Genomic DNA, 24446 nt, shown 5'->3' on the forward strand with positions numbered 1-24446 from the left:
AGCGATGATCTCACCACTATCTGGTCTCCGAACCTCGGAGAGTGCTGCAATACCGATATTAAAACATTTGAGCTCGGATGATAACAGAGACAGTTGATCATCCTCTATTAGGGATAGGACATTCCAGGCATCCATCCGAAGGGACCGCCACTGGCAGAAAGTGCTCAGGTGGGTGACACCAAAGCACCACTCCACCAGACGTCACTGCAATCTGGTGAGCTGCCCTGCGAATGGCAGCAGCACAGGAGGTACTCCCATGGAGTGGGTTTTCAGTTTTCTTTGCATTTTTTGTGTGGTTTGCAGAATGAAGTGTTTTACGGTGGCCAGAATGCAAATCCTGCCACCATCCTCAAAAAAAGTAACCCAACTGCAGGAGGACGTCCGCAGACACAGTCGGGCACGAGATGTGGACGGCTGTTGGCTCACAAGGAGCTCCTCCGCACAGAATCCTCTTCATGAATTCCCTCCTTAATGTCACCCCTTTCTCTTGATGCTATGCTGCCCTTTACCCAGATTGCTGCTCCTCCTCCTATTCTCTCCTCTTCCTATCACACCGATACACCTTATAGCCTTCTAATCCTGTCCTGCAGTTACTCTCCTCCTGAAACCATCTCACTCACTGCAACCATATCGTACTCCTCGCTATCCACTTTGGCTTCAAGCTCATCTCATTATTACGTCACAACCTTTTGCTTTCAGTTGCTGACTCAATATTCTGTGACTATTTTTCAAAACCTCAGGTGTACCACAACCAACGTCTTCCTGCCGTGACTCGATGCGGTCATTTCACTTTCCTCACAATGTCCCTAACTCCTGCTCCTTCGAAACTACACACAACTCTGTCTATGATCCTTCTTACAGAAATTTAAAACCTACATCTAATATATAAAGAAGAAAGTTTGTTTGTGCGTTTGTTCGTTTATGCCTTTGCACCCTGCAGGATGGGCACCAGAGTACTGGTGATACGGGCACTCCATCAGTGGTATCGTCGCGCCCCGAACCAATGATGCAACCACCCGATAGGAACAAGTGCACCCAAACTTTGCATGGCCTCTTCTTTCATCCAGAGGATGGTTGAGGGCTATGTTTGGATAAAAAAAAAATTGACACTAAATAAAATCAGATGATCTGTCTTCAGGCCTCAATCAGGTCTTGTGCTTCTCCACTCGAGTGTGACCACTCCTTGGCTTTTTTCACAAGATCTTGGCTATTCGTTGTTCACCTTGGCGTCTTGTTTTTCTCTCGGTTTTCTATTATGATCGGTTTTCCGAAGGCTTGTGAATTATTGGCTTTTTTTCATTGTCTCACCTTGGCATTTATGAAAATGAGGAGTGGTCACACCAATACACTCCCTGCGTTTTTTTTTTTCTTTCTCCCAGGAGCGATTAACATGTATTGTGAAGATCGTATGTTGAGGTTTTTTAATATACAGTACATGCTCTCGGCTCATGGAAGAGCTCTGACACAAAACAAAATCAGGACACAACACAACAAAGGGAACAGCAGCAGAAAGGGGGAAAACACCAACAGCAGGGCGGAGGGAGAAAAAAGATGGAGATGGACAAACAAGGGATGCAGGTAATGATGAGGGGTAAGGGAGAATGCAAAGGGTGGACAATATCGACACAAAAGTAAAACTTTGGGAAGGGTACGGGGTGGTTTAATTGGTGTATAAAAGATCATGATTTTGGATGGGGGATGACTTCAGAAGTTGGTGTGATTTGGTGTCAACAACATCTATTTAATTACTATAGTTTTTCATAGCCTGGTGTTGGCTTAGTGGTTAGGGTGGTGGCTTGGGATCCTAGGGTCCTAAGTTCAAGCCCCGTTGGCCGCTGAATTAATACACCAAGAGGTTGACTCAGCCTGTCATCCTTCCGAGGTCAGCAAAATGAGTACCAGTGTGCACTGGTAGAGGGGCACCGCATCAGCGACACAGTCACGCTTCAAAGAAATGATAGCTACCCGGGCAGCTAAGCTGCCATACGCAAGAAGAAGTGCTTACATGTGCACCTGTTGTTGAAAAGATTGCTTTCACAGGTTTATTGCAACAACTCTGTGTTCAGGTCTCAAGGGAGTATGTTGCTTACACACTTCCATGATTGAGGAATGTATACAATTGTGAAGATCATCTGTTGAGGTTATATGGAAGTAAACTAATAACTGAAACTGTGTATTCCCTTGGCACATTTCTCCCCTTCCTCTAATCCTCCCAATCCCTGTAGGAGTCGTCTGCTTTTTAAACTTTAATCCACTGCATCATGAAGATTGATATGGTAAAATGCTTGCCAGAGCACAACTGGAACTCCCAAGGGAACACTTCCATTAAGAAATATCTTAACCCACCTTGTTTACATTATAAATACTGCCAAATAACACCAAAAAAAAAACACCCATGATGGGCAGAAACAAATCAGTTGCAAAGAGAATGGCAGTCTTCAGGTCACTTGAGACTCAAGAGCAGACACAGGCTCGGCTTGAGGATCAACATGCAAAACGAGCAGCTTCCAGGTCAGCTGAGACTACAGAGCAGACACAGGCTCGGGTTGAGGATCAATGCACAAGACAAGCAGCCTCCAAGTCAGTTGAAACTACAGAGCAGACACAGGCTTGGGTTGAAGATAAACGTGCAAGACGAGTAGACTCCAGGTCAGCTGAGACAACAGAGCAGACACAGGCTTGGGTTGAGGATCAATGTGGAAGACATGCAGCTTCCAGGGCAACATGTTGCGCACCCTTAGAAGGTGAAGCATTTCAATAAAAGTCCAAGCACATTTTGCAAACACACAAGATTGGTAAATCGTACAAAAGCAGAAGGCCAACATTCCCAAATTTGTCATCCAGGAAATATTTCAATGCAGATTGCATAGAATTTCCTGGGGCAATGCCAGGTACTTCAGCTCCCCCTTCATGTACAGCCTTTTTGGCTGCTGGTTGCATCATTGGTTAGGGGTGCGGCTATGCCACTGATGCAGCGCCACCATTACCAGTCCACTGGTGCGCATTTTGCCAACCTTAGAAGGATGACAGGCTGAGTCAACCCCCTGGTGTTAATCCAACAGGGAACAGGGCTCAAACTCAGAACACTAGGATCCCAAGCCACCACCCTAACCACGAAGCTAACAAATGGGCTGGTACTTCAGCTAATATTTAATCATTTCATTGCACACAAAAATTGTCTCCCTCAACCCATTCCAAACGATCTCGAGTTCTGCACATGAAATGAAAGGAGTGCGTGTGAAATTAAAGGAGTGCGCATGAAATTGAAGGAGTGCGCGTGAAATTAAAGGAGTGCGCGTGAAATTAAAGGAGTGCGCGTGAAATTAAAGGAGTGCGCGTGGAATTAAAGGAGTGCGCGTGAAATTAAAGGAGTGCGCGTGAAATTAAAGGAGTGCGCGTGAAATTAAAGGAGTGCGCGTGAAATTAAAGGAGTGCGCGTGAAATTGAAGGAGTGCGCATGAAATTGAAGGAGTGCGCGTGAAATTAAAGGAGTGCGCGTGAAATTGAAGGAGTGCGCATGAGATTGAAGGAGTGCGTGTGAAATTGAAGGAGTGCGTGTGAAATTAAAGGAGTGCGCGTGAAATTAAAGGAGTGCGCGTGAAATTAAAGGAGTGCGCGTGAAATTGAAGGAGTGCGCATGAAATTGAAGGAGTGCGCGTGAAATTAAAGGAGTGCGCGTGAAATTGAAGGAGTGCGCATGAGATTGAAGGAGTGCGTGTGAAATTGAAGGAGTGCGTGTGAAATTAAAGGAGTGCGCGTGAAATTAAAGGAGTGCGCGTGAAATTAAAGGAGTGCGCGTGAAATTAAAGGAGTGCGCGTGAAATTAAAGGAGTGCGCGTGAAATTAAAGGAGTGCGCGTGAAATTAAAGGAGTGCGCGTGAAATTAAAGGAGTGCGCGTGGAAATAAAGGAGTGCGCGTGAAATTAAAGGAGTGCGCGTGAAATTAAAGGAGTGCGCGTGAAATTAAAGGAGTGCGCGTGAAATTAAAGGAGTGCGCGTGAAATTAAAGGAGTGCGCGTGAAATTGAAGGAGTGCGCGTGAAATTGAAGGAGTGCGCGTGAAATTGAAGGAGTGCGCGTGAGATTGAAGGAGTGCGTGTGAAATTGAAGGAGTGCGTGTGAAATTGAAGGAGTGCGTGTGAAATTAAAGGAGTGCGCGTGAAATTAAAGGAGTGCGCGTGAAATTAAAGGAGTGCGCGTGAAATTAAAGGAGTGCGCGTGAAATTAAAGGAGTGCGCGTGAAATTAAAGGAGTGCGCGTGGAATTAAAGGAGTGCGCGTGAAATTAAAGGAGTGCGCGTGAAATTAAAGGAGTGCGCGTGAAATTAAAGGAGTGCGCGTGAAATTAAAGGAGTGCGCGTGAAATTAAAGGAGTGCGCGTGAAATTAAAGGAGTGCGCGTGAAATTGAAGGAGTGCGCGTGAAATTGAAGGAGTGCGCGTGAAATTGAAGGAGTGCGCGTGAAATTGAAGGAGTGCGCGTGAGATTGAAGGAGTGCGTGTGAAATTGAAGGAGTGCGTGTGAAATTAAAGGAGTGCGCGTGAAATTAAAGGAGTGCGCGTGAAATTAAAGGAGTGCGCGTGAAATTAAAGGAGTGCGCGTGAAATTAAAGGAGTGCGCGTAAAATTAAAGGAGTGCGCGTGAAATTAAAGGAGTGCGCGTGGAATTAAAGGAGTGCGCGTGAAATTAAAGGAGTGCGCGTGAAATTAAAGGAGTGCGCGTGAAATTAAAGGAGTGCGCGTGAAATTGAAGGAGTGCGCATGAAATTGAAGGAGTGCGCGTGAAATTAAAGGAGTGCGCGTGAAATTGAAGGAGTGCGCATGAGATTGAAGGAGTGCGCGTGAAATTGAAGGAGTGCGCGTGAAATTAAAGGAGTGCGCGTGAAATTAAAGGAGTGCGCGTGAAATTAAAGGAGTGCGCGTGAAATTAAAGGAGTGCGCGTGAAATTAAAGGAGTGCGCGTGAAATTAAAGGAGTGCGCGTGAAATTAAAGGAGTGCGCGTGAAATTAAAGGAGTGCGCGTGAAATTAAAGGAGTGCGCGTGAAATTAAAGGAGTGCGCGTGAAATTAAAGGAGTGCGCGTGAAATTAAAGGAGTGCGCGTGAAATTGAAGGAGTGCGCGTGAGATTGAAGGAGTGCGCGTGAGATTGAAGGAGTGCGCGTGAAATTAAAGGAGTGCGCGTGAAATTAAAGGAGTGCGCGTGAAATTAAAGGAGTGCGCGTGAAATTGAAGGAGTGCGCATGAGATTGAAGGAGTGCGCGTGAAATTGAAGGAGTGCGCGTGAAATTAAAGGAGTGCGCGTGAAATTAAAGGAGTGCGCGTGAAATTAAAGGAGTGCGCGTGAAATTAAAGGAGTGCGCGTGAAATTAAAGGAGTGCGCGTGAAATTAAAGGAGTGCGCGTGAAATTAAAGGAGTGCGCGTGAAATTAAAGGAGTGCGCGTGAAATTAAAGGAGTGCGCGTGAAATTAAAGGAGTGCGCGTGAAATTAAAGGAGTGCGCGTGAAATTAAAGGAGTGCGCGTGAAATTAAAGGAGTGCGCGTGAAATTAAAGGAGTGCGCGTGAAATTAAAGGAGTGCGCGTGAAATTAAAGGAGTGCGCGTGAAATTAAAGGAGTGCGCGTGAAATTGAAGGAGTGCGCGTGAGATTGAAGGAGTGCGTGTGAAATTGAAGGAGTGCATGTGAAATTAAAGGAGTGCGCGTGAAATTAAAGGAGTGCGCGTGAAATTAAAGGAGTGCGCGTGAAATTAAAGGAGTGCGCGTGAAATTAAAGGAGTGCGCGTGAAATTAAAGGAGTGCGCGTGAAATTAAAGGAGTGCGCGTGGAATTAAAGGAGTGCGCGTGAAATTAAAGGAGTGCGCGTGAAATTAAAGGAGTGCGCGTGAAATTAAAGGAGTGCGCGTGAAATTAAAGGAGTGCGCGTGAAATTAAAGGAGTGCGCGTGAAATTAAAGGAGTGCGCGTGAAATTGAAGGAGTGCGCGTGAGATTGAAGGAGTGCGTGTGAAATTGAAGGAGTGCATGTGAAATTGAAGGAGTGCGCATGAGATTGAAGGAGTGCGTGTGAAATTGAAGGAGTGCGTGTGAAATTAGAGGATTGTGTGTAAAATGAATAGTTTCCATTATTTAGACTTTTTATGATTGGCAATTGCTTTTTCGGAAACAGGCCTCGAGTCTCGACCATGAAGGTTATATGTTACAATTTCATGTGTCGAGGATTTGGTTTCGGGCTTTTTGACCACAGGAAAAGGCTTTTGGTTTCAAGTGCAATGCCCTATTTCACTCATATAACTCAAGCAGTGATGAGTTGCTGCCTTTTTAAGAAGCCTTTGTGTTTCACTTATACAGTACCTTCACAAAGTATTCACACCCCTTGACTTTTGTCACATTTTGTTATGTTACAGCCTGAAGCCTTTGACAGAAGCCAATACAGCTGGAACTATTCCCACACATATCCATGATCTTGTTCTGACTATTAAAATGTCATTACACAACCTTGCAGAAGTTGCACCACACATTTACATGCGATTGTGTTCCGTACAAGTTGGATAGCAAAAACACGATGTTCAAAATGAAACAGGAAGGACCCCCTTCATCGTCGAATTGTCTGCACAACATGGCTGTGGGATAGCATCAGTTCTGTGGAGGCATGGCAGTGGCACTGATGCAGTTCCCCCTGTAGGTTGGAGCAGGAATTTGGAATTTGTCCAGGGTGCTGGTGATAGCACACCGACTCTTGGCAAAGGACACCATGGGATCTTTAACGTTCACCAACTTATGCTGGCAGACAGTATGCCCGGTCGACCATCCATCTAAGGGATGGCACATGCACATTGATGAATTGCCCTGCAATCCTCCTTGCGAAATACCATGAAGACAGCTGAGAGCTGAGCTGAGATTCGAACGTAGGGTGGACAGCTCAGAGACGAAACTGCATTCCTCTGGGCTATCCTACTCGCCATAAGGACCCCATTGAAACATAAACATTGAATGTAAACGTTTCATCTAAGCACTATACTTGGCATTCTAATCACGTGCACATTTTGACTGAACTCGGACTTCAGGAAGACTTGCAAATAAAACTACAACGAGCAATCAAAGATTGCATAGCCTCACCCAGACTTGTTTTGTGCGATTTTATAAACGTACTCACATTTTTATTGTTCCGTACATACTTTACAGACATACAGTACTCACATTCTAATGATACATAGTTTATAGAGGTACTCGGTTGAGAAAAAAACAAACAAACAAGATAACCTGGCTACCATTAGGTGGCATTTGTGGCCTCCTTTAGCACATTCTGTGCAGACAAACAGACACGTGGACCCAAATGCAATACGCCCATCCTCTGGTGAAGGTAACAAACCTTGAGCGAGTCAGAGGTTAATTGGTTAATGAAGAAACAAATCTCAAGAAGCGACCATGGGGAGTAACAAATGGATGAAGTGGTGATATTGATGGTTTTGTGAATTTTATTTTGGTCTCACTATTGTGTTGTGTGGTGTCATGGGTCATACATCCGAGGAGAGTACCACAGACTCCAGCACTGGCTCCCTTTGTCACTCACCTACATGCTCAACATCAATTGAGTGTGCTATTTGACCAGCATGCGTGGTGTGCTGAAATTTCCTTCCCGTTTCACCCTGAAACGCTGCAGAGTCGGCTTGTCCATGGGAAACAACAGACTTGCTGTTATTGCCATTCGTGTTTTCCCATTAAAACACCGAACAGAGGTAACAGACTTGAATATACAGGTAATGGACAAAAAAAATGGAAACACCGATTTAAAGTCACTTACTCGGGCATTGGGCAACCGCATGCTCCCAGCACGGCCGGTATGCGCTGCGGCATAGAGTTCACCAGCATCTGGAATTCTGCAGGACGGACGCGGCACCGTTCTTCCATGAGAAAGCCAATCAACTGACACCTGTTTGATGGAGGTGGAAAACACTTTCCATGACATCATTCCAGAATATCCCATAAATGCTCAATTGCCTTTAGATCTGGTGACTGAAGGCCATGACATATGGACATCATCAGTATCATGCTCAGCAAACCATTGGGCGACCACATGTGCTCCGTGGATGGGGGTATTGAGGGGGGTCTCCCCTTGCAGCCATGATTATAGGCAAGCAGGGGCCTGTGCTGCATTTTTATACACGACCTTAAGTATGCAGGGATGTTATTTGCTTAACTAACACATGGGCCACACCTGTGTGGAAGCCGTTGCTTGGTGTCCCACATTTACCTTGGTGTTTCCATTTTTCTCCACTACCTGTACATTGTGGTTCTTTGTCACAAGATTGCAAAAACAATTCTCAACCCTTTTCAATCATCAGCAGGTCAAAGTTCATGTTATGTAGCCCCAACAACATCATTCATTGTATCCTTCCACATGCTGCAAACGATATTGCAAGCTCCTCTTATGCATAAAAGTAGTCTCGACCAAAGAATAGGTTGTGAGATCCATCGGGCAAGCGTGCCGTGTCATCCACACGTCTGTATCCTAGCAGGTCCATGACTTTACCGCAGTCGGCCTCCACTTCGACGACCTCGTCTTGTGACAGCCTTTCTTGCCAGGCATAGAGAGCAGCACGTGCATCCAGGGAACCCACCTGTAAAAACGAAGTCATTTATTTACTTTTACCACAATGGCAAAAGGATGGTGTTCATGTATGCATCTTGTCGATACAGTTCAATATGCACTTCTTTTCCTCCTTCCTCCGGAGATAGTTTTTGTGCCTCTGCCACCGAAGGTGAAGGAGGTGATGTTTTCACCCCTCTCTGTCTGTCTGTCTGTCTGTCTGTGTGCAGGATATATCAAAAAGTTGTGGACGGATTCGGATGAAATTTTGTGGACTGGTTCGGCGTGTGACAAGGATGAACTGATTCGATTGTGTTGAAGATCCGGATCCTGATCCATTGAGGGATAGGGCCAAAAACGATATATAGCATGATATTTCAAAATGTATTGGGCCCGATATGTTCTCGTGGATCAGGCATAATGTGGCAGGGGGTATGCGCTCTACCGAGTGCCCTTCTTATTCACCTTATTTTTCGCACGGAAAGCGAAACACAGGCCCAGGATTAAGCAATTGGTTCACTGCTATGTGTCTGTCTGTATACAAAGTCAGTTTATGATTGAGGAATAACTTGATTTCAATTGAATGTTTTATTTTGAAAACGAATCGGATAACCGACCTGGAGTTTAACAGTACTTTGGCTCTGAATTTGTCCAGATTGCGCATACACAGAGAGGAGTGAGATCATTATTTTACGGTCTGCCTGCCTGGCAGTCAATCAAAATTGAAAATCATTCCAAACAAGAAACTTACTGTTTTTAAGGACTTCATAAAGGACACAAACAACAGACAGAAATAACTAATGTAACAAGTTAAATTTGGTGGCGAAAAAGACATGGCGTCAATGGCAGTAAATGTCCAAAAAACTTTTTTCTATGATCTTTAAAATCTTTATTTGATTCAAATTGAGTTACATACTTGAACACTGAGGAACACAAATCACCCTTTTAGCACTTTTGAAACCCTTCCATGTAGCAGGACTTGGACAAAATATGACGTCATCACGGCCAATCAAATTTGCCGCTTGGAGACGCCACCCGTGTCTTTGTTTGTCAAGACAGCGTGGAGCAAGATGCCTTATGAACTCTCTAGTTTTGAAATATAAAACAAGTGCGAGTTCTTATGTGGTGGTCAAAGCTAAGAAGAAGTAAATTTGGAGTATTGTCAGAAAATAGCAAAAGCAACACTTATGCAGTTTTTTTTATGCATGACCTTAAGAAAACCACATTTTTAAAACCAACAGTGCTGCGTGTATATAAAAAATTGATGGATACAATACGTTGGGAACACAAACGACTTTTGACTTTTTTGTAATACTTCTATGGTTTGTTGGCAGGAAGACAAAGCAGTTTTCACACTAACCTGGAATGGATCTCCTTCATCTCCATAGTGCTGGCCATGCACCATGGCAAAGGTGAAGTTGAGGAGATCTGGAGTTGGAGTGAGGCCCAGGAAATTGTACATGGCAGAAAGTGCCAGCTTTGGCCTGCGCACCACATCTTCATATCGCACCAGCATGTACCGACCACGGAGCCACTCAGGTTGTTGCAGGGCAAGCTCTAGTGATCTATGCTGACCTTCACAAATAACTCCGAGAGCAGCCAAAGCGTTGAGTCTTGTTGAGCCACGGATGCGGTGACGTAGCGGTGGTGGTGCATGCATTAAGCCTCCGGGGGTTCTTGGAACTTCTGCTTCGTCTTGTCGAGGATGCAAGTTGCTGTAACGGAGGACCTGCAGGCTCTCTCTGATCAGTCCTTCCTTGGATTTTAGTCGCGAACTTGCGACAGCCCGAGGGTCCCGGACAAGATGTATGACCTGTGAAGTAGTCATGGGGAAAAACAATCAAATTAAGGGGTTTACAAAAGTGTAATACATTCTCACGTGGAACGATTATTTATTTATTTATTTTGACATGTTGCTCATCTTGCATGCGATGAACTGATTTCAATCCTCAAAATACTCAGTTCCACAGGGTAATATTCCATGATACTTGCGACCATCCTATGTGGGACGTAAACTCTCCTCGAGCTTTGACCCACAATGGTAGGGGCATGTGTAAAGATTTACAATGGGGCTTACTGAAGGGTAAGCCACGCCGATAAGGGAAGGGGCACACCACAACCACCCCTGAAGGCGGAAACCACATTCCAATCACGTTGTGAGTGAAGTGACCCAGAAAACCTCAAGATTAAGATAGACAATAAATTGTGAAACAGCACAAGTTCTAGCGCCATATCTTCACCTTTATTATGCACATATAGTCATATGGCAGATACCTGGTGTTGGCTCAGTGGTTAAAGTGGTTGGCTTGGGATCTTAGGGTCTTGAGTTCAAGCCCTGTTGGCCACTGAATTAACACCAGGTGAGGTTGGCTCAGCCTGTCATCCTTCCGAGGTTGGCAAAATGAGTACCAGTGTAATGGTATCGGGGCACAGCATCAGCGGCATAGCTGTGCCCCAACAAAATGATAGCTACCCGGCAGCAAGCTGCCATACGGAAGAAGAAGAAGAAGAAGAAGAAGAAGAATGTGGCAGATTTGTCAAGTATTCCAGTCCAAATTGGAGTAACTCAAGCAGTGAGTGTTTCAAAACTAGTGAGAAAGGTTTATGAAGGCCAGAGGCCAGTTCGTCTTCATGTTACAGGTTGTCTTGCTCTTCCATTAACATCTGTGCTTGTGAAAAGTTCACAGAGCAAAAAAAAAAAAAAAACGAAATACGTTGACAGACAAGGATAGAAACGACACAAAAATATTTCTACACAAACAAAAATGTAAACTAAAAGCAATCACAACACACTCTATAATGCCACACCGATGGTGGGCAAGCGAAGCTCATCACAGGGACACAGGTCGGGCCCTCAAACTGAAGACCAAATTTACTGCAATTGCAAGGTAAGCAGCTGTAACATGAGTGTCTGGATCATAAATACGCGTGTCTGGAACACACCTGGAAAAACAGGGCGGCCACAGGTAGAGGTGTTGCGGGTTACATACTTGTGACATATTTGATCAAATTGAGTTACATACTTGAACACTGAGGAACACAAATCGCCCTTTCAGCACTTTTGAAACCCTTCCGTTTAGCAGGACTTGGACAAAATATTACGTCCTCACGACCAATCATATTTTCCGCTTGTAGACCACGCCCACGTCCTTGTTTGTTAAGTCAGAGTAACGTCGGGTGTTTTCTGAACTCCAGTTGTTTTTGCAAGGGGCACATAATGCCATTGTAGGTGAGAGGAGGAATTGTTTTCATTAATTTGACCAGGGTGCCATTGATAGCTCGCTCACTCCTACACTTTGGCTACTTAGAATTTTTTTTTTTTATACCTCCTTTTTCACATGCCTGTGTTCACATGCCTCCCCATCATTTACTGTGATGTGTGTTCTCCAACTTCCCCCCGCCCCCCATGTCAGTCTATTGACCCTCTCATGCTAATTATGTGCTCCTCCATGAGCATTAACTCCTGTATCAATTTGGCAGAGTTTATTTTGCAATGATACTGAGCCAAATACTTCTTTTTTTTGTATTAATAGTCGAGCCTCATGGAAGAGCGAGAATTAGTACACTGAATGGATCAGGACACAACAGGAACAAGAGTGGAAGTGAGCACAATATACGCCCGAACAAGAAGGTATATACAGAATTGTGCTACTACATGGAAGACAGCATCTTGGTTGCCATGGCAACCACTTTAGATGACGAATGTATGTCGCGACACACCGTCTCCACAGTCTGTACCTATGTACCAAATATGAAACGTAAAAGTTGAAAACTTTGGGAGTTAGAGTGCGGACAGGAATGGACGGACAGACGGACGGATGGACGACCGGTATCACATAATACGCCCCGATATGTATCGGACGTATAAAAAAGGAACAGTTGAGAGAGGAGGAAAACACCAACAGCAGAGTTGAAGGCCAAGATAAAGGCAGACTTGGACAAACAATGGGTGTAGGAAGGAATAAGGGACAGGAGAGGATGCATAGGGTGGACAAGATGGACACAGAAGGAAACTCTCGGGGGGGGATTTGGAAGGAGGTGGGATTGGGATGAGATGGGGGAGAGGGCTTAATGAGGGTAGAAAATATCTGGTTTTGGATTGGGGATGATCTGAGATGGTGGTTAAATAGCTGTCTCGAAGACCTGGATGGAAGAATTAACGAAAATGTGGAAGTTGGTTCCACAGGTGGGGGAAAAAGGAGGAATCAATGAGTGAAGGTGAGCAGTGATCCTCGATTTAAGTAGTTTCACCAGGAGGGGGTTGATGGTGGACCGTGTGTGTCCTGCAAAAGCCGGGGGTACAAAGGGAGTGTGTCCTGCAAAAGTACAAAGCATGGAAAGAGCAGAGGGTGCAAGACCAGAAAAGAGGTGGTGGAAGACAGAGAGACCACAAACCTATCTGCAATGGTGAGGTGGTGGGCTCATAGACTGAGCTTCATCGTGGGAATTCCAATGATCTTAAAGGCCTTGGTTTCCAGGCTGTCAAGCTGAGCAAAATGCGAGGCAGGGAAGAGCAGTACTCCATCAAGCTGTGGATGAAGGCCTTGCAGGTGGATAGAAGTTCAGGTGTGCCAAGAGAGGACTTTGTGCGATGGAGGATGCCCAGCCGGCAGCTGGCTTTGGAGGCAAATATTGAAATTTGGTTTGTACAAGAAAGATCACGGCTGATGGTGAGACCCAGGAGTTTGAATGACCAGAAGGTCCTTTCGGAGTGAGAGTGTGAGATTTGTCAGGCTTGAAAGACATATTACAAGTGCTTGATCATCTTGTAGTTTTGTCAAGGTCTGTGGAAAGGGAAGAGGCTACAGCCTGCATATCCGAAGGATGAGGGATGGTACAACAGAGGGTGGAATCATCAGCAAAGAGACAAAGAGGATTTTCCAGAGTCGGAGAGATTATTGATGAAGATCAGGAATAGGACTGGTCCCAGAACACTGCCTCAATGCACTCCAGCCTTGACAGGGAGAAGAGAAGAAAGGATTGCATTGAGAGCCACACATTGGCTAGGAGAGTAGAGTAAGTCAGAAAAACATGTGCGGAGTTAGCCTTGGATGGCACGGCAAAAATTGAAATTGCTCTTGTAAATTACATATATTTAGTGTTGACATTATTGAAGACGGGACTCACAGTTGTTACTACGAACACTTTCTCCATTTCAGAAAAGTATGACGTGCGCTATTGGCATCACGCAAGGTTTTATAGTCAGATATGACTTCAAATGCAGTTGAACTTGTAACGAGACTCATCAAAAGTAGGATTAGGATGGTGCTCGGTGGGGCGCATACCTCCGCCAGGCTAAACAGTTTACGTTTTGTATCCCAGTGATACACCAGGTCTGCATCCGGACATGAAGCGAAATTGAATCAGCTTGTTCTTGTCACCTATCCAACTCATCCACCAAGTTTTGTCACAACCTGGACACAACTTTTTCGAAATATCGTGCTATAATGGATATCGTTTTTATCCCTATCTCTCAATGGTGAAGAATCGCATTATTTTCTGAAATCCATATCTATATCCAGATCCTCACTAAAATATCATAAATTCATCCTTGTCACAAACCCAACGTGCCCAAGATTTGTCCGAATCTGTCAATAACTTTTCGAGATATAGTGCTTTGTCGTTTGGGCCCTATTTCTCAATGCTAAAACCTAAAAATTATTGTATCGGGACCTGGATCTTTACCAAAATCTAATCAATTCATCCTCATCACAAACTCAACCTGTCCACAAAATTTCATCCAAATCCCTCCCTAACATTTTAAGATATTCTGTTCACAGTTAGAAAAACAGACAAATCGGGGTGAAAACATAACTCCCGTCCACTTTCGGTGGCAGAGGTAAATATTATCACAGGCTAACCCATACCAAGGTTTCATTTGTTTTCAAAACAAATATTTCATGCTCCTTCAAGTTCAATCAAAAACAATAAAGAGCAATACTATCGCAGACCCGGCGTCGCAGGGGAACCACGAGGGAGGGGCTGTCTTGGGTTCCTCTCTGGACTCACTGGGAATCGCAGGCCGTCGCACACGAATAACTGCGGGTCACTAATCGACCGTGGATGCCAACAACTTGACCATGTGACTTAGGGTCCTCCATCGAACAACCATTTACTTAAGGATACGTGATCTCATTATTGGGGAATCATGCCCTTGGTACGTACTTGTGTTATTTAGGTGACTTACTGGATCAGGTGCAGTCGAGCAGAGCTGCCAAGCACGTACCGGCTATTTAACAGATTCTTGGGGAATAACGTCCCGGCTAAGCTTGAGTGCGGGCCATGCTGGACCAATGGAGGAAAAGACAAAAACGAGTTGGGAACATTTCTAACAAACACATTTATTTAAACCAGGAGCGAGGAAAATTATGTGGCACAGTATGGGATTTATTGCAAATGTACAATGGGGAAAGCAACGAATTTGTGGGGTGCGGCAAAAGGCAAACAATATTTACAAAAGAAGACAGTGCAGTCTTAACTTATGCGACGAAACACACACACACACACACACACACACACACACACACACACACACACACACACACACACACACACACAATTAGAGATAGCGCAGAGAGAAAGAAGCAATTGAGGGTTAACGACCTCTCAATACCTGGTGCAGTCGGCAGACCTGCACAACCCAGAATGCTTGGGAAAGGGGAGAAGGGAAAATACTGAGGGTGTCGAGGGTGCATGCTTGAGAGGTGCAAGTGTAATGCGACATGGGGCGCAGCATAGTGTAAGAGGAAGAATGTGAGGTGCAGGTTAGTTCGGTTCACTCTTGAGTGCGCTCTTTCGTTTTGCTCTGAAAAGAACAGTTGGTCGGGCTTGCCAGCATTGATTGCTCTTTTGCGTCGACGGGAGTTGAGAGATAGATGGTAGAGGAAAGATGGGTGAGAGAAAATATCCGATCGTAAATCGTGTAAGAGTCTGTCTGTTTAAGTGTCGCTGCAGGATGCAGCCTAAGGCCTGGTCACGCCGACTCGACGCTTGTCCTTATGCCACATGTCTCCCCAGTGAGGTCCGATGTCTGACGAGCTCTGGCATCTTCTGCTTGGCTCTGTACCCGGCGATCTCTCGGCGATGCTCTCGGCAATTTCTCCAGCTCTGTCCCTGGTGATATACTGCTGCTGGTGATACCATCCAGCTCTGTCTCCGGCAATACTCTCTCAATATGAGCTGCATTCATTCCTTTTATGAGCCCTGGACGAAGGGAGGAGCCAATCATTGGATCAAAAGAGGCTCTCAGAAAAGCTGAGCTTCCCTTTTGGTCCAGAGCAGTCGTAGCCACGCCCCGCCAGGCCCCGAGTGCGAAATTCAGCTCAGTCGCCTGTAAACAGGGGCACGCACCGGGGCCATGGTTTTTGGAGGCGCTCTCTGGCCCCAAACGTGCGATGGCCTTCATTCAAACGTAGGATTTTAGGGAAATCCCCTGTGCTTCCTACGGGTCCTTAAACGAGCTCCAGCGCACGTTCCTGCTTTGAGTTATGCCCAGGAATAACCCGACCTTCATCTCTTCTGCATCCCTTTGATGACCGCGTGGCAGTTGTGGTGGTTGTAGAGTAGTGGAAACATGTTGTGGCATTAGTAGTGAAGTAAGAGTCTGTTGTGGCATTGTGGGAAAGAGGTGGAAGTTCCTTGTAACGAAGTTGTGAATAATGGTCACGTTTATTATGGAAAATGTAAGCGTGGGTTGTTGAGGGGAATTTTAGTCGTCGTATGAAGTGGTTGTGGTGGGCATGGTATAGTTTGGTGAGCGGAATGAAGGTCGAAGGTGAAATGGCAGTTGAGAATTGGCATGCGGTTTGGAATGGAAAATTGGCGTGCAAATGCAAACGCACCACTCGCTGTGTGGCTCACTTGGATTCTATTGTTTGGTTTGCGTGCATGCTTGAGTGTTTTCATGTGAGAGTAAGGGGGCGAAAGAATGCAAAGATTGAAGGTTAAAGAACTCTAACTGAAGGAGTGCCATGCAACGCATCTTTCCACTTTACAAACTAGACATATGGAAAGGACTAACGAATACACATACTAAAGAAATAACTGCCTTGGGATCACTGTATGTTGTGTGCCATTGCCTTGGAGACATGTGGTTTTACAAAACCGCAACAATACATTTTAGAACATAAAAATCATTTAAACTTCTTGACGTAAAGTAATGTGTTTAGAATCTTGCTGTGCCTCTATCAAAGGTTCACGTACCTTGATCTTGAGTCTCGGGTCAGTGATCAGAGTTTTGAGGACATTAAGGTCCATTATCCGGACAGTTTTGATCACTACAGCAGCACGTTTTGCACATTCTGACCCCACAGCATTCATGTCTCTTGGAGGGCACGTTCGCTCGCACTCCTGGTTTTGGATTAAATGGTTTAAAGAAAGAAAAAGAAAAGAAGAAAACGTAAACGGGTGTACGTAAGAAAAATAGACATAAATTGACTTGGATTAGATCAATTGATTTGGATGAGCTGAGTGTCGAAAATAACCTTGGTGTTCACGAGACTGGCATGCCACGAATCCGCAGCCTGCTCGCATAAAGGGCGAGAGCAAAGTGCGCGGGAGTTTTCCCAGTGGAACAGATCTCTGCTCGTGATGTTGGGCTCAGCCTTCTTGTACATATCCAAAACCTGTGGGTTGGTGTGCAAAGAAGGCAATGAGTGAAGCTTGAAAGATCAGCATATTTAAATATGAGCACCATTTTTGGATGACTGGTGGAGGGAAGAGAGGATCTTTGGAAAGGAAAAATGTCCTAAGTGAAAACAGGTAAGTTGAGAGATAAGTTGTGTGGTTGAACTGTAATGCAGTACATCCAATTGACAAAGCCGAAATATAATGCACGAGTCATTTTTCTACTCCTTGGTACACTTCTGTGAGGCTGCCTTGTGAGCTTGACTTACTTACGATGGTCATAATGAAAAAAAATAACATTAAAAAAACCATCTACGTATGTTTACAATACCAAGTCATAGAAGTGAACCGAGCCAAGCTATTCTGAGACTACAATGGACACAACACAATGAAAAGACATCTTCAGTTGTGTTGTTGTTCTTCTTTCGGCTGCTCCCGTTTAGGGGTCGCCACAGTGAATCATCAGTGATGATCCGCATCCTGATTTGGCATAGGTTTTACGCCGGATGCCCTTCCTGACGCAACCCTGGTCGCCTCTTACGACATAGAGATAAGGATTGGGTTTCGCCATGATTCCGGGCTGCCCTACACCCTCTCATAGCGTGGCCCAGCGCAGAGCGCCCGTCCTCAAGCGATCCTCCAACCCAAGCCTCCGAGTAGCCGGATTACAGGTGCACGCCACTACGCCCGGTTGAAAAGACACCTTCAGTACCAAGGCTAATATCTTATTTTTTTTTTTTTAAAGAAAAAGGCGCATCCAACCAAAAAGTCACAAGATCTACTCTGCTAATTTAAGTAATACAAAAGCAAAGGTAGACTCGTTCTGAGGCGATGGACACTTCACCCGCATCCCCGTGAGCTTCCTCAGGCCAATATACTCGAACATGTTCACTGGGAAGCGGGTTGGCCTGAAACGTTTTGAAGGAATTAGCTAACGTTTCAGGAGTTAAATCCTTAGTCTTGCTCCGATGAAGACGTCAGCATCTCCTTACTTCCCACGGTAGTTCACATACCTCGGTCAACGTCCTGCCGATTTAATCCATTGTTCTACCTGTCTGTTGACACAGATCAATGCTAACCTTCACCAGCAAGATCAGTTCTTAATTCAACACTCTTCCAAACCTTGTTTGGGGGTGGAGGGGTAGATGGGGTTGAAGGAGTGGTGGAGATAATTCTCACAAATTCATTTCAAAAGTGCTATATTGTGATCCTTAAATCATCTTTGTCATACACACCCAGCCTGTCCACAAGGTTTCATCTGAATTCATCCACAAAGTTTTGAAATATCATGATATATTTGTATATATTAGTGGGGTGTGCTTACACATTGAAAGCAATAAGGAAGCGTCCTTCCCCAGTCTCGGGTTGTTCACCTGCATTTGATTTTTCATTTATTTATATTTTCATTTACGGATACTTTCCGACGGTTCTATAATTTTTCCTGGTGTATCGGCTTCGATGTCCATTGGCGCACAATATTACCATGCTTCCCCATTGTCCGCTCACCTGGGTTTTTCGTTTTTTTTTTTTTCATTTAGTTATATTTTCATTTATAGATATTGTCTAATGCTTCTGCAAAAAGTTTTTTTTTTATTCCAGTGTACTGGCTTCGATATCCATCAGCACGCAAACTTTCAGCCTTCTCCATCACCCGGAAGGCACTGATCTTTAGTATCAGCCAGTGAGTCAGTGCTTAGAAAGAGCTGTATATATTAGGTATAGATATAGATATCGTTTTTGGCCCAATATCTCAATGGTGAACACTCGCTTAGGCAATTAAAAAAAAAAATGTATCCAGACAGGATCCGGATCTTCACCAATATCTAATCAATTTGTCCTTGTTAAACACCCAACCTGTCCACCAAGTTTCGTCGGGAATCCGTCCATAAATTTTTAACCTCCGTCGTAACATACCTTGCGTCCACCTTCGGTGACAGAAGTAATTAACGTTCTGAAAAGAATGGTAAAGATAAACTGCACGTTTTAAACAGTTAAATAATGCAGTGAAAGTTTATCATTGAAAAAGCTGGAATTACTAGTCGCTAAAGCCGACGTTTCGGCAAGTATCCATTTGCCTTCGTCATGGCAGATGTTGAAGTGAGGAGGAAGAAGAAGAAGCAGGGCAGGTGCAGTAAGGCCAGCTTTTGTCAATTATAAACTTTTACTGTTTTAATTTGACTGCATGAATAATAACACCCGCACTGATTTCAGGAAAATAATGTGCAGGGTTTGAAAGAAATATGGTCACTTTGTAAATAGCGATAACAATATTTAAAATGAAACAAACACTTAAACAAAGTATAATAATATAATTAGTAAATAACAAAGTACAATTGGGGATGAGGAACATGAGGGACCCCACGCGCCACGTCCTGACCTGGAAGTCACAGTGTTGTAGAGCAGAGAGAGCGTCTCGTGCCGCCCCATGCATGGCCGCCGCTCCGGTCGGGTACAGCGCGTGCCACACGTGCCAAAGCGGCTCAAACACGTAGAACACGTGTGGGTGCTGGTTGAACATTTCACCCACAAAGGATGAACCCGAGCGCCATGTGCTCATCAGCAGCAATTGCTTCTGCTGTGTGCCCTGCTGCAAACGCAAAACCCTCACGACATGATGTTACGAGTTTGGATGAGGGGTCTGACATCTTCATTTAACATTCGTTTTTTTTTGTGACAATATTTTTACTATGATGTTGCAATGTTGAAGTCTGACATCTCTTTTTGTCTTTTTGTTCTTCCTCGTTCAACCTCTTGAGAACACAAACTTGTCCTTTTTCCATTGACATAATATGTGAAGCTAACCATGAAGACTTTTGAATTATTTGGTAGAATCTAGATTCAGCAATGCTTGATTGGGGGTTGTGAAATCAGACGACTTTGTCAAATTTCCCAGGCACTGTGAAAGGCCACATTGAGGATCCCTGAGGTATGAAGAAGGGGGTGACATTAGTGGACAAAGCATGTCACCCCCTTATTCATATTTACCAACTGCGATTACTTCGGTGCGAGTATGTTGGGATAAAGCGAATGGTTATGCAAGAGCTGCCTCATGTGTACAGTTCAAACCCCATGATGGATAAATCCCATTGTACTGGTGAGCAGCAACCAAGTGGAATCCTGCCAGAGATGCCATTGGCCAAGTCACTATTGAGCCAGTGGCCAGTTTCACTGTTTGACTGGAATGTAGAAAGGTGGCCATATTCAAGGTGTAATAGTAAAGTGAGTGGTACAAGCAGAGGGAACACAGGGCGTTTGAAAGGGTGAATGTTTGTGGTGAACATGGATGTGCAGAGAGTGGAAATTGCATTTGGAAGATCACTGTTGGAGAGTTACTTCTCAGCACAACATTTGCTTTAACTTGTGTCCTGTGCTGTATTATGATGCATCACCACCCTGTCGGATTGCACAGGTGTAGCACATTTACCTTTGAGCTGTCTAGTTCTGGTTCGAACCACAACCCGATTATAAACCTTTTCTTTGTGTGCAGCCTGTGGCTGTTGGTCGCATCATTGGTTGAAGGCGTGACTATGCCGCTGATGCAATGCCCCGATTACCAGTACACTGGTGCTCATTTTGCCGACCTCGGAAGGATGACAGGCTGAGTCAACCTCACCTGGTGTTAATTCAACGGCGAACAGGGGCTCAAACTCAGGACCATAAGATCCCAAGCCAACCACTCTAACCGCTAAGATAACACCAGGCTTCATTATAAACTGTTGGATTGGCAATTCACAGGCAGGGTGTCCCTCAGATGGACATGAAGCTGGGTGTCTGCTCGCATTAGCTGGTGGATGTTAAAGATCCCACTCAATCCTTCATGAAGAGTAGGTGAGTTATCACTGGCTCCGTTAAATAAAATAAAAAAATCCAAATTTCTGCACTTTAAGTTTGACGTCAGGCCTGGCCAGCTGGTTCGTGAAAGACTTGGAGCAAAAGCTCATTAATCCAACAATCAAAGAACCAAAAGGAGATAAGCCATCAACTGACCAATCTCCAAAAATAGAGGAAGAAATGGTCGTTCAGAGGTGATGGTGATATGAATGCAGAAGTCACAGTTTATGGAAACGTAACACAAGGATTTGATTTCAAGAGTCGTTTGACCCAAGGTTGTCCTGTTGCCCCAACACTCTTTAATCTTTATTTCAATCTGATGAATGAGAGTTGGGGGAAACCCTGCCAACCCTTCAGGGTAGATGTGGTGCATAAACGTAGTGCTCGATTAGTGGGTGAACCGACTCGAATAACTGCAACACTATTGTTTTTGTTTAGTTGCAGTGTGTACAACCAGAGAGAGAGAGAGAGAGTACAGAGAGAGCAGCTGATATTCTTGATGAGGTGACATCAGAGTGGGGATTAATGATGAGCATGCTATAACCGAAGGTGCTGGTATTGGGAAATGGGGGGGGGTGGAGGTGAGGAGGACACATAGCCAGTGTACATCAGAGAAGTCATCAAGATAATAACTGGCTTCATATTTTTTAAAAAGCATTCCTTTCACGTCACCACACACATAGGGCTGCTGAGTCAGTTTCATTGGCTCAGGGGCACAATCCTGGACAGGTCACCACTCCAGCACAGGATACTCTTATGGCTCATTTTTCCCCAGAGATGGTACCCATTTTGTGGACCTCGGAAGGGTGACAGGCTGAGTTGACCCACCACTGCTGTTATTTATGGCACGACACGGGCTTAAAATCTGGACCTTAAGATCTCTGAGATCTTCAGCCAACCACCTTAACCGTTAAGGCACCACCAGGCTTGAATGACCTCATATACCCCAAGGCAATTATTGAAACGCATGGTGGTAATCTCAAAGAACATAGCAGACAGGATTTTGTGTGCTAGAACAATGCTTGGCGACATACAAAGGCCCTGTATTCAGGGACAATGATCTTTCCTTGGAGATGACAAGACTAGTTTACTGTGATGTTGTGTTTAATGTGCTGTTGTATGAGGTTGAGACAGGAACCAACAAGAGATATATCTTCAGGAAGATCGAGCCTTTCCACACCAGGTATGTCTGAAACATATTAGATATCACGAAGGCTTAAAAGTGGACAGGGAATATTAGTGGTAAACAAGTGGGGAGACAGTTCTGGATATGGGAGGTATTAAAATATAGTATCATGTGTCTAACTACTACCAAAAACCGCAGGTGATATAAAATGGGAATCATACACACCGGGAGTTAATATCCTGCGACGAACCGGTTTAAGGCTTAATTTGGACGATGGCAGTGACGCAGTCTCGTGTGACAAGCCTCTGTTCGTGCTCATGTCTAAACACACATTTAGCCAAACAAAGGGATAATCCGAATTAACCAATTTCCCTTCAGGAGTTTTCAATCAACCTAATCGGTCAATGTGGGAAAGATGGCAGAAACCACATGTGCATGTGAGAAGTTAGAAATAAATAATTTAATTGCACATGCACACAAGACAAAAGGTAATGGAATTTAAGACAAAATAGACAACACAATGCATGCAATTATTAATCCACAGTACTAAGGACAAGAAACTAAATCCCAAGTCAGAGCGCGCATGCACACGCACGCACGCACACGCACACACACGTGATATTTAAAGGGCTGGAAGTTTGTCCCCAGAATGATATAATAAGTTCTCTTACATTCTGGAAGTGGCAAAGTTCACAACAGAGAGGTTTGGGAGTATTCGCCTGGACACCAAGATTAGTGTCAATCGTGCGGTTGTCCGATCAACACTTCTGTTCGGATGCGAATCTTGGACACCGGATCGTCATCATATCAAACGCCGTGATCAATTCCATATGCGATGCCTTCGTAAGATTCTTGGCATCACCTGGCTAGACAGAATACTTAACACCTCTACCCCAGACTGCTGTCGCATTCAAGGAATTGAGTATTTCCTGCTGCAAGCCCAGCTTCTCTGGTCAGGACACTTCACACGTATGGAAGACCCTAGAATCCCGAAAGCGCTTTTCTACAGCCAACTTAAATTTGGTAAACGGTCACGTGGTGGACAAAGGACGCATTATAAGGATGTCCTTAAATGTACACTCAAGTAGTGTGCCATTCCAGTTTGCACCTGGGAACATCAGGCCACAAACAGATCAGCTTGGCATAACATTTGCCGCAAAGGCCTGGACCACTTTGGATGTGGGACACAAGAAAAGAAAACCTGCCATCGTCCACCTCCGCAAGGAACAGCTTATACCTGCGATGCTTGCAGTGGACGCTGTGGGTCAAGCACTGGACGACACAGCCATCGCTTATTGAGCACACCAACGAAGGGGAGAGATTCGTCGAAAGCGATGACTCACACCATCAGTAGTAGTGTAGTTTCCCCAAAGTACCACAAAGTGATTTGGCCCTGTATAATCTGATGCCGTTAACCAAGTCGGATATCAAAACAGTGTTCATTGCAGGATGAAGGAATTACAACCACCGAAGGGAATGAAAACGGAGCATCAGCGGAATGAATAGGCCGAAGGTAAATGCGTTGCGGCATCTCTTACCGTGTTTTCATGGAAGAGTCGCCGAGCCGAGGCACGTTCCGAGTCCTTATTGCACGGAGTATCTGGGACAAGCAGCATGCGCAGGCTGACCACGACGAACAGGAACGCTAAGCACGGCAGCACGAGGCACGGCAGCCACGAGGGCACGACACGGCGCCGGGCCATGGACGCGGGACTGGAGGATATCTGTGACATTCCGACATGGGTTGCAGTTTAATACCACGAGAGACGAAGAGAATTGCCATGCACAGCATATATGATGGAAAGAAGACTACACAGCAGACAGTCTGTCCGAGGTGGACATATGTACATAATCAATTTGAGCAGATCAAGGCAAGCAGAATCGTCTTGCCGCAGACAAACAGTCGGCCGACATTAAAGCGGAGCCGACGAATGATAACAAAAGAAAATAAACAAAATAACTTGACATCATCAGCACCAGAATAATGCCATGCACGTCAGTCATGAGTACCTTATTAATTATTGCTGAGTTCCAATTACCATCACATCTAATCAGGAATCTCCTCCAGTCTGGCACCTACTGCAAGTCGATCTCACTCTTTCTCCTCCCATATTCATGATATTTGACACTGTGTTCTAAACGTGACGTCATTGTGAAATGCTTCAATTGACGTGAACATTTCAAAGGGCCTGTCCGTCTGGTTATGCTGGATCAAAGTGGAAAGTGTACTCGCACTGCAACCCTCGCAATACAAAGCGAGACCGCTTTTCTGAAGGAATAATC

The 24446-nt window shown here is 44.9% G+C and overlaps 2 protein-coding genes across 7 annotated transcripts in view; one reads left to right on the top strand and one right to left on the bottom strand.

Annotated features, from left to right (window-relative positions):
* The window catches only part of LOC147032396 (ubiquitin-conjugating enzyme E2 E3-like), a 42303-nt gene extending 40134 nt beyond the window's left edge, over positions 1-2169 (top strand). The window contains exon 6 of the mRNA XM_085869996.1: positions 304-2169. Coding sequence (XP_085726122.1) covers positions 304-308 — 5 coding nt within the window. The 3' untranslated portion in view covers positions 309-2169. The remainder of the gene's footprint in view (positions 1-303) is intronic.
* A 4947-nt stretch (positions 2170-7116) lies between these two features.
* Positions 7117-24446, bottom strand: LOC147032397 (carbohydrate sulfotransferase 7-like). Of its 6 annotated transcripts, none has more exons than XM_085869989.1 (7): positions 24203-24446; positions 23702-23887; positions 19584-19790; positions 17065-17205; positions 16784-16930; positions 9942-10394; positions 7117-8612 (listed from the first exon to the last, which is right to left on the bottom strand). In XM_085869989.1, the coding sequence occupies exons 1-7, from the start codon at positions 24203-24205 to the stop codon at positions 8421-8423; spliced, it is 1329 nt and encodes a 442-aa protein (XP_085726115.1). In that variant the 5' UTR covers positions 24206-24446; the 3' UTR covers positions 7117-8420. The 6 variants fall into 6 exon arrangements, with proteins under 6 accessions (XP_085726115.1, XP_085726118.1, XP_085726114.1 ...); XM_085869992.1 differs by having other exon boundaries at positions 24174-24440; XM_085869988.1 differs by having other exon boundaries at positions 19584-19793; positions 24203-24438.

The sequence above is a fragment of the Eptatretus burgeri genome, chromosome 2 (genome assembly GCF_056783735.1).
Source record: "Eptatretus burgeri isolate ZD-2024b chromosome 2, Ebu_testis_v1, whole genome shotgun sequence".
NCBI lineage: Eukaryota > Metazoa > Chordata > Myxini > Myxiniformes > Myxinidae > Eptatretus > Eptatretus burgeri.